This window comes from Lepisma saccharinum, chromosome 27 (assembly GCF_977018435.1).
Source record: "Lepisma saccharinum chromosome 27, izLepSacc3.1, whole genome shotgun sequence".
In the NCBI taxonomy this organism is placed as follows: domain Eukaryota; kingdom Metazoa; phylum Arthropoda; class Insecta; order Zygentoma; family Lepismatidae; genus Lepisma; species Lepisma saccharinum.
The window spans coordinates 56,549,333-56,560,206 of record NC_139255.1 but is presented as its reverse complement, the minus strand read 5'-3'; the positions used below and the strand labels follow the sequence as shown (position 1 = coordinate 56,560,206).

Below are 10,874 nucleotides of genomic sequence, written 5' to 3'. Positions count from 1 at the left end.
AGTGGAGAAGGTTACATAATTTGTATTCATGTCCAGATATTATTAAAATGATTAAATCAAGAAGACTTAGGTGGGCAGGCCATGTGGCACGAATAGGAGAGGAAAGAAGAGTTTACAGGATTCTTCTTGGAAAACCTGATGGTAAAAGACCAGTAGGAAGACCAAGACGAAGATGGAGGGATAATGTTGAGATGGACCTAAAGGAAATTGGTAGGGATGGAAAAGAGTATATATATCTTGCTCAGGATAGGGACAGATGGAAGGCCTGTGTTGCTGCAGCCATAAACCTTCGGGTTTAAGAAGGCTAGAGAGTTAGTTGTTTTGCACCGTCCCTCCCTTTCTCTTTCTTTCCTTTTTTGCTGTCTCCTTCTTTCTTTCCTTTTCTGTTTTCTATTGCCATTCCCCCTTCCTTATCTCTCATTCTCTCTTTTTTCTTTTCTGTTTCCCATATCTTCTCTCCTCTTTCCTTCTCTGCTTCCTCTTCTCTTTGTACCTTCTCTTATTTTCCTGGGATGAACGTGTGAGTGGATATTTTCACATTTTTACTCACTGACGAACGAGAGGTGTAGATTCGACGTTGACATTGTGAAAGGAAGTGCATGTGTATTTCTTCTCAGATTCTGCACGTACAGATTTATCATGTGATGAAACAAGGGCAGAAGTACAAAAAAATCTTCATTTATTTGTTGAAGCTCTGATGTGCTAATGATGGATGCACTATCTTTTAGTAACTAGTTTTTAGGTAATTGATTAAAATATGTTTATGTAGATCAATATTTAGGTTATTTTCTGTTCAAACGTTACAAAATGTTAAACGTCCTGAAATTGTGCCTCATCATTGTAACAACCTTATTTTAGCCCACAGTACTATACTCTTGGATAAAATGAGGCAACTCTAAGAATAGAGTACATCATCGAAATTTTTCATCAAATCGATTCATATTTCATCTATTCTACCTAGGTATGTATGGATTTACAACTGTGTTCCTTCATTGCACAATTCGATGTCTCAAAATGTATAACACTGAAACAGTTGTTGCACATCTTAACAAGCATGAGTACTACCGTGCAAATTGTCCATGATTATTTTCATTATTTTTTCTTACATCGTATGTGTTTTTAAGCTATGGACTTTTATGCTGGTGCAGAAGTTGTTAACAGCTTGTTTAGAGTTTTATTTTAATTCTTGAAGCTCTCATTGGGTCAAATAAAGTGCACGAACATGTTGATGGACAATTTGCACGGTAATGCTCATGGATCCCACTGTACGCATGGAGGACCACTTTTTAACTTTTGTTTTTTCAGGCTGTGCGTTTCTCCAACTTCAAAATAATTGCCGACGGCAGCTAGCGTCCGCGAAAACTGGGAACATTCCCTCGTTTCCTCTGGGGGAAAATTCCCAGAAACAAAACCCGAAAAAGCAACATTACATTCCCCTCCCTCTCCATTCACAGCGAGTGCTTACTTGGCGAAAAGTAATACAGCGTTGTGAGACCGCGTGTTTCGTTCTCTTTCCGCAAGATGGCATTGGATTCTGCAAGCGTTCAACTTCCTCGCAGCTCGTTTACAGGGTCTCGCTTGTCGCACACCGTATTGAACACCGTCGTCTACTGACGTCAGCGCGAAATGACTTAGGTTTAGTTTTCTTAGCATAAACATACTGAAGTTATTCGGAGCTTGACTAGAAAGACATTATTTATGTTAAGAGCTCAAAACCTAACCTAACAACGAGAACATTTATCGTGACGTCAGTAGACGACGGTGTTCACTACCGTGTGCGATAAGTGAGATCCTGGTTTACACCGGGGCTGAGATGGGAGTCCAGGAAAAAGCAATTTTGCGAAAATATTCTTAACTTAACCTTTCCCTACAATTCACCTCGTGTGAAACTTGATGCAGTTAAAGCGATATGTAGAGAACTGCTGAGACGTGACCCAAATGGACCAAAATGTTCGGGAGTACACTAGAGAAAAGCTATAATAGATTTGATTGATTGATTGGCTTTATTTTATTTCGCCTTTTTGTGCCACTTTTGGCTAATCAGGCAATAGACCTGACCTACACCTGAAAATGCAGTTTGGTATTAAAGTGAACACGTGAGTGATTTTTATTCATTTTACTATGTGTTATCTCTATCGGTCGCTTTGTAAGCTGAAGGAATCACAACTGGTGATGTGAAAGACTGTGTATTGCGAGATACAGACATCGCGTGGTATGTCTCTCCTGTGGAAAACAAGCGCCAGTATTGCAAACCACGTCCTTCTTTCTCCTTTAAAAGTTGAAATGTGGGATATAGATTCTCTAAGTTTTCAAATACGCACAATTAACATGTAAAGAATTTGCGACAGAGAGCGTGTAACTTTTATTGCTTGGAATTCGCTGCTGAATAAATAAAGTTGTGCGATTATTAGCCGAGTGACAAATCGATATTACATGCATTCACACGTTTACCTCCACTGACCCTATAACATTTACAAAGCCCAGTGTAATTGATAATTATGTCAGAATCAATCTCACATTTAGCAAGCTTCTATACACTTTCGTTGTTTGTTCACGTCTTACAGAATCACGAAAGGCGGTAAGTACGTCTTGAATAGTGTTGATATTTGTCCAGTGCTATTACATGTGTGTACTGTTGACGCGAAGGTGTCCTTGGAGCGACAGTGTCCAATGCATCTACAAGGAAACTCGACTTTCAAACAATTGCAATTAGACAAGAATACAACAAGATTTCATTTTCTGTACTCGTACATAAGCACGATTAAGTTACTCCTGTTCTAACCTGAGGGGCGTGTGTGGCATGTAAGGTTCGTATTAAGAATCACTTGTGCACATTTCACTTTAAACTGTAGGTCCAGTCCTCATTAGTCCACCATGAAAAAAGTGAAATTAAACTTTGGAAATTTTTGCTACATTTTGGCGTAATTTATCCAGAAGGACTTAATAAGACTTGTAAATTCGCTGTTCTTTTGTTTAAGCCCATGTCAAACTAAAATTCTTGAGCACAGGAAATCGAATTCTTTGCACATATCATCCTGATGAAATTGTAGAAGTTTGTGCACAGCATGTGGGTTCTAATTTCAAGTTTTCTCTTCTTTGGTAACAGCAGGATATGTTGTAGTATAGCCACTACTAATTTTCATATCCTTGAAGCACTTTGCGAAATAATTATCATCCAATAAAGCCCCAAAAAATGATTCATTATGACCCGCATGAAATTATCTGGAAAAACAGAAAGAGTTTTTAAAAACCACTCACTTACTCACCCCTTTTTAAGGGTGAAAATGCGTCCCTAGCTTTTCCAGAGGCAACAAAATCCCACAGATCAATAACACACAAATGAATCAATTCCTAGTTAGAAAACGTGCTTGAAACAAGAGTGACATCTACATCGTGGCTGTTTTAATCATGTTTAGAAGTATAACAATTATTTTGAGTTTGCCATTCTTGTTGTTACCATGGGAACGGGCGTCGCTAGGGAACTTAAAGGAAGGTTCTTTTCATCCGGAAAACTACGGTGAGTGAGTTATACTTGAATTTTCGTATTTCAAAATGAACGTCAGAATTTATTACAGATACAAGGTTGGAATTTGCGGGAAATGGCGTTGTTTTAAAATTATGTTTAAAAATGTGAAAATAACAAAAGAAGTAAATTTTGCTTTTCCAATTTATTGTCGCTATTGAATTTATTTACATAAAACATCTAACTATTTTGAAACGGATATTCTTACCCAGTTTATTATTAAGAAAATAGACAATAATATTTTTAATATTTTTACAATATTAGAGCCCATACACAAATAATGTTATGCTCTAAACTTTTCAAATAAGCCTACATACTTACTATTTCCTTACCTCCAATAATAACTAACTAACTAACTCTCTAGCCTTCTTAAACCCGAAGGTTCATGGCTGCAGCAACACAGGTCTTCCATCTGTCCCTATCTTGAGCAAGATCTATATACTCTTTTCCATCCCTACCGATTTCCCTTAGGTCCATCTCAACGTTGTCCCTCCATCTTCGTCTTGGCCTTCCTACTGGTCTCTTACCATCAGGTTTCCCAACAAGAATCCTCCAATAATACATGCCGATATTTTCAAAGACATTATGAGCATTGAGAAACCCAAAACAGAGCTGAAAATCACTCACAAGACATGGCCAAAGGCCGCGTCGAGAAAGTCCACAATATAGAGGCCCAATCTTCAAATTTTGCCTCCTGGTTTGAGCATAGAAGTTTCTTTCAAAATGTCTTTTCGACAATTTCATCTAAGACTGATATCTAATTGCCGTGATTAGCCACAAGTAGAATAAAATAGACATAAAATCGAACAAAGTAACTATGTTAATGTTTGTGATTTTGAATCGATAATCTGAACTGGATAAACTATATGGTAGTGAATTGAAGACTAAAATTGGTAAACGCTGTAAGTGCCACAATAATTCAAACACCGTTTTCTACGTTAAACTGTGAAATGTGCCATGCTTTATAATGTGGTAAACGTAAAATGTGGCTGGTAGCCCTCTAAGTAGTACAAAGAGCGTGTAAAGAGGTCACTAGTGTGCACGTTCTTACGGGCTGATGTGCGGAACGATGCAATTTCCAAACACTTTCGCTTTTGGCACTTACAACGTTTACCACTTTTAGTCCTCAATTCATTGTACAAACACAACTAAACCTATAATATACTCGCTCCTGGGTTTCAAATAACAAGTAATGATAAAAGGCAAACACAATTATTAATTTATTCTAATTTACATAAAGATATGTCTTTTGAGGATTGATAACTCGTATTATCTAATAATGAATCTGTCTAGATGTGAACAACTTTTCTATGTTTGCTATTATTCGTATTTCTTTCTTACATTCACGAAATACTTTCAGGACCAGGAAACTTCATGGAATGAAAACGATGAGGATCATTCTTTCTGCAATCCCAATCTTCACGACCTTGCCATTTCTCGTAGGAGAAATTCTTCTGATTCCACAAACGCCAGAAAATTATCTTGAAGAATGCGTTGCCGAAGTTCTAAGAAGATATTTCATGAGTGTCAGAACGCTGGTTGTTTTCGAAGACACGGGAATGGGTAATCTAAGTTTTCTGGCAACCAGAAGTCACGAAAACCCCATGCTGAGAATGTCCTTTCAGCGATTGGAAGAAACTATTTTCTCTTCTCAGTGGGTACATGAGAAAGATACCGTGCACTATGTCTTCTTCTTGGACGAACCGCGGCACTTTGAAGACGCCATCGGACGAATTGTGAAGCAAACGTTTTGGACACCACGTTGTAAGATGCTTATAGTGTTATCCCAAGGGAAGAGTAATGCGCAAGACCTACGTGAGATATTTAGACTGTGTGTGCAAGAGGATGTAGTTGATGTCGTTGTGGCCACAGACTACAAACAAGTTCCTCCAGAACTAAGTCCTAGTCTGTCTGTAGCATTGTATACGTATTTCCCTTTCGCAGACTCTCACTGTTCTAGGGACACAGCGGTCTTGGTAGATAGATGGGAATCCAACAGGTTTCTTTCCGGAAACAATCTGTTCCCCAACAAGCTGGAAAACCTCAACGGATGCCCGGTAGCGCTGACAACCATGCACTACCCTCCGACTGTCATAATCGAAAAATCCTCCGACGGCACACTGAGTCTGAAAGGCGAAAACGGAGTGTTGATCGAAACGCTCTCCAAACGACTAAACTTCTCGTTACAGCTCATATATGTTCACTCAGTCACTGAATATGGAGTCAAATTAAATAATGATACATACACTGGCGCGCTAGGAGGTGTCATCGCAGGTTCCTACGAAGCCAGTTTACTGTGCGAAAGTATATCGCTACGGTGCTACGTAGATTTCGATACATTGTACAGTAGGGACTTCTTGTATGCTGTTTGGGTGGTACCTCAAACAACTCTGTATCCTCAGTGGATGATCTTGTATTTCCCTTTCGAACCGCTCATGTGGACTGCAATTTTAGTTGCATACTTCTTGACAACTTCTTGTATGAATGTTGTCAACTGGGTTAAAACAGGCAAGATAAGCGTACACTATTTCACATACAACCTAAGAGTATTGCTTAACGTCTCTGTTCCTCCGCCTCGTAACGCACCGGCAATGACTGCTGTCTTCATCACGTGGGTCTTCTGTTCTTTCGTCATCAATAACGCCTACCAGGCTTCACTCTTTGGGTTCCTCACCAAGTCTAAAACACACCCACCAATCAACACCATGGAAGAGCTTCTGCGTTCAGGACTATCGTTCGGGGGCTTGGAAATGGTTCGTCAGTATTTTGCAACTTCCTGTGACCCTGTTATGCAAGCCATAAGCAAAAGGTGGGTGACGGTGGAAAGTTTAATGGAAGGCTACGAGAAAGTCCACAAGACAAGGAGCTATGGCTTCACTTGGACTCGTTCCTTCACCGAGTACATCATATACAGCAAATCGCTCATGGATGAGCACGGGCGACCTCTGCTTCACATACTCTCAGAGCCTGTAGGTATATTCCCAGCAGTGTTTCCCCTAAGGCGTGGTTCTCCTTTTCTTTACTCTTTTGGCCGCATTGTTCAAGCTTGCGATTTCAGTGGATTGTTCATCAAGTGGAAGAGCGACGGACTGCTGTCAGCATTCAAGCATGTTGTGGCTAGCAAGAAGGGAACTGAAGCTCTCAATATGGAACAGTTGATCGGTTTCTTCGTCGTGCTTTCTATTGGTTTAGGTTTCGGGTTTTTGGTGTTTGTGGGTGAACTTCTTATCAAATCCAAGTCGCTTTATTTTGCCCAGTAATAATGATATACGAGGATGATTTCAAGAAAAGTGAGTAACAGGCCCGGATTTCTCAATAGGCCTCATAGGCCCGGCACTTTGGTAGGTTTGTTTCAAATTTATAAGGAATACCTAATTCTCGGATTGCCTCTTTTTTCCTCCGAACACACGAATGGGATGACTTAATGTAGTTGTATTGTATTGTATTGTACAGTGGTGGCCAAAAGTCTGGATAATCATCAAAATTTTCAATTATTCATACTTTTTATTTTCTCACACTTTATACAATTGATGAAATTTTACATTTTATTTTTAAAATGTATACTATAAGATTACTTGAACAAATATAGATACAAATTATCATAATTATAAATGTTCCTAAACATTCAATATATCCACTGTTTCGCAACAACAATCACTGGTATTTATCAAGCAACAATGTGCTCACAGTAACAACAAATAAAGCCAAATATGTTGCAACAGAAACTTCAACAATGCACTCAATAATACCCTTATAATATTGTTCGCTACATCACAATAAGGATTGAAGTCATTGATAAAATTATATAGAGTTCAAATGAGAAACCAACCTTTGCATAAGAAGAAGAAAAATATAATATTATTTACAGAAACCATTGATATAATATCCTGCCACTTGCATGAATGTGTAAGCTAATCAGTGGCGTACGCAAGGGGGGGGGTTACCGGGTTTAACCCCCCCCCCCTTGAGCTTTTGAAATATTATGGAAAATGTTGTAGAAAAAAATTTAAAATGGCTAATTTATCACAGGCAAAGATCTGCGACAGTAATAATAATAATAATTTGAATTATTATTCCCATGCAGCATGAAGAAAAACACAACATTCCAAACACAATCTAAGCGGACGCAAAGTTCAATTTTGTAATTTTTTTACAAAGTCGCGCAGTGACTCTCGCGAGAATTGTAAAAATTCCTTGCTTCGTCGCAGTGTGCCGACCTTATTGCAAACGTTCTTCCCGGTACTGATTTCACATCCCCTTGTGAACTCTCAAGTTATGCTGAGTCTACATCCACATCATTAAATAATGTTGAAGAAGTGCTTTGTGAATCACCTAGAAGTGATAAATGTGTTGGAATGTCTATAAACTTAATTTTCAACGAAAACATAGACTCAGTGGAATTTAGCAACACGTATTCTCGCGCTTCATCATCATCCTGGGTGAGTTCCATAAATGTAGATTTCCCCGTGCATATAGCACCGTGCCATGAAGGCACACGTAGTGGTATGGTTGGCCCCAAAGATTCTCGATCTCGAACTATTTTGCAGGTGATGTGATTAGCATCATGCTCCGGCAGCCTTCATCCCTCAGGGTTGCTCTCAGGTACCCATTTCTATGAAGCTGGGTGCGGAGACGAGGCTGGATAAATTCCAACCAATTCCGGGAATCGAACCCGGATATCCCACGAAGTTGTCAGACTAGACCAGCGCGGCTCCTTGAATGAGTTTCATATTTCGATTATTTCAATAAATCCAATATATTTGCTTGTTTTTATGGATTTTCTTCACACTTAAAATGTCTCACTTATCATATACAAATAACCGTTGACTAGACAATTATTTTGTAACAGAGAAACAAAAGAAATGTAATTTTGTTGTATTTCTTTCATAAATAGCAGCTGCATTAGTAGTAATTATTAGTAGTAATTAAACTAATTAATTATAAGAATTATTAATTAATTATTATTAATTAATTAATTAAAGTATAATAAAAACAATGGTAATGTGAATTTGTAGAAAGTTTTCGAAATAACACCCCCCTTGATGAAATCCTGCGTACGCTACTGAAGCTAATAGATAACAAAAGAAGGACATAAAATTTATTTGTGTGTGAAAGCCAAAAAAGAGATTTCTTAAAGTAATTTCCAGACTTTTGGCCACCACTGTAGTTGAAGCTTATATCATTGTATAAAGATGATCTTGACTCCACCTTGCACGATGAATGTTTGTTTGCATCTGAAATCTCATCTGCAACTTCTAACGGCGGACAACAAGAAGGCAACAAATTTGCCTTATCTATGTCAACTTCTTCGCGAAGATGATCTTGTGGAAGTGTATCCAAATGTGGATATAGTCCTTCGGATGGCTCGAAGTACACCGGCCACCAACTGCTCAGAAGAACGCTGTTTCTCAACTTTGAGGAGTGTAAAGACTTATCTGAGGACATCGATGGGTGAGAAACGGCTTTCAGCATTGGCACTCCTCAACATTGAAAGAACGGTCATGCAGAGAATGGAATTTAATGCTCTGATAGATGACTTTGCTCGCTGTAAAGCAAGGAAGATCTTCTATGAAAAAGATAGTAAATGTTAAAATGTAATTTATATAATTTATGTCATATCGCTTTGTTACTTTTTTTGTATGTAACTATAATTTAATTAATACTGTATGCCGTTAATAGTAAAAATAGTAATACAGAAAATAATGTGTTTTTTTTTCATTCTTGATAAACGGTATGGGGGCGGCAGAGCTTGTTTGGCCTAGGGGCGGCAAAGAGGTAAATCCGGCTCTGGTGATCAATCAACAATATGTCCACTGGAAACAACACTATATCTTGGATTCAGATAGTGGCTTTATTCCTGATCCTACACGTAACATGTCGTAGTATCATAGATTGATGTGTGGTGGCAGCACTGCTCTGACTGTACCTTATTAAGACACCTGCAGTAAAAATGGGAGACCTAAGACCCGAAATGCGTTATGTGTGTTGCCTATCTGTACGACGATAAGTGGATTTTAATAGCAAATTTTCTATGTCAACTTCTACCAACGCCGTGTGCATTTTTATTCAGGTATCCCTTTTTTATTGTCGGTGACTGAATATGTCACTACCGCTCAGAACCTCTCTCTCTCTCTCTCTCTCTCTCTCTCTCTCTCTCTTTCCATCTCCCTCCCCTCTCTCCCTCTCTTCCCTCTTTTTCCCTTTCTCTCTCCCCAAAGATAAATAATCAAGCCCCATTTACTACTGAAATCAAATTACCAGAGGAACATTTAATAATGACCATCTAACTCGAACCGTACGAAGCGTTACTACACGATATACAATTGCAACAGATGTTCCCTTCAAGTAAGGGAAGCACGACGTGACATATTATCTAATGACGTAGCTCACCGAGGTTACGAGAACAATCCCAGCATTATTGGAACAACAATGCAGCAACCTGGATCAGAGTTATCAACGGACAACCGGCTATTGAAGACGGGCTCCGGTGCTGACGTCGAAATGACAAGACTGCCGTGTTGTTCAAGCGACGGCGTGATTTGATGGGGCCACAAGCACCAAGTGACAAGCTGAAAACAATTGAAGCTCGTCAATGAATAATCTGTGCTCGTGACACTGATGGAGAAAGATGACAAACCATCCCGAATGAAACCAGTTGATCACTGTGTTGACGAATGGCAAGATACTTTTAAAGGATCATCGTACAGTGGGATCCATGAGTATTACCGTGCAAATTGTAGTGCACTTTATTTGACCCAATAAGAGCTTCAAGAATTAAAAGAAAACTCAAAACAAGCTATTAACAACTTCTGCACCAACATACATAAAAATCCATGGCTTAAAAACACACAGGATGCAAGATAAGAATTAATGAAAATAGTCATGGACAATTTGCACGGTAATACTCATGGATCCCACTGTACATTTAATCTTAGAAGCTATAGAGTGCAATTCTAGTATTTGTTTAAAAAAACTCCTGACAGTTGAAATTGCAGAACTAGTTCCAATTGGCCTATTTGAGTATTAAACAGACTTAACCTAAACTTTGCCAGCGGTCCAGTATTGAACGCCACACAGCCAGAAGTTCATTACGTAAAACATTCAAGTTTAAATTATGCGCAATTATTTATTTACAGTAAGGTTACAGTTTCAAGTATTTACAATACACATATTTCTTTTTATCTTTTCTAATGCCTGAATCACAGGAGGCTAGATTTCCTGCTGGGTTTTCCAGTTGAATTTCGACTAGCTGTGTGGTGCATGATTATAACTAACTAACTCTCTAGCCTTCTTAAACCCGATGGTTCATGGCTGCAGCAACACAGGCCTTCCATCTGTTCCTATCCTGAGC

At 38.7% G+C, this 10,874-nt stretch overlaps 1 protein-coding gene across 1 annotated transcript; it reads left to right on the top strand.

Annotated features, from left to right (window-relative positions):
• The first annotated feature begins 4,911 nt into the window (after nucleotides 1-4,911).
• On the top strand, nucleotides 4,912-6,783 carry LOC145980266 (putative glutamate receptor). Its single transcript, XM_083113273.1, has one exon. The coding sequence runs from the start codon at nucleotides 4,912-4,914 to the stop codon at nucleotides 6,781-6,783; it is 1,872 nt and encodes a 623-aa protein (XP_082969399.1).
• The last annotated feature ends 4,091 nt before the right edge of the window (nucleotides 6,784-10,874 follow it).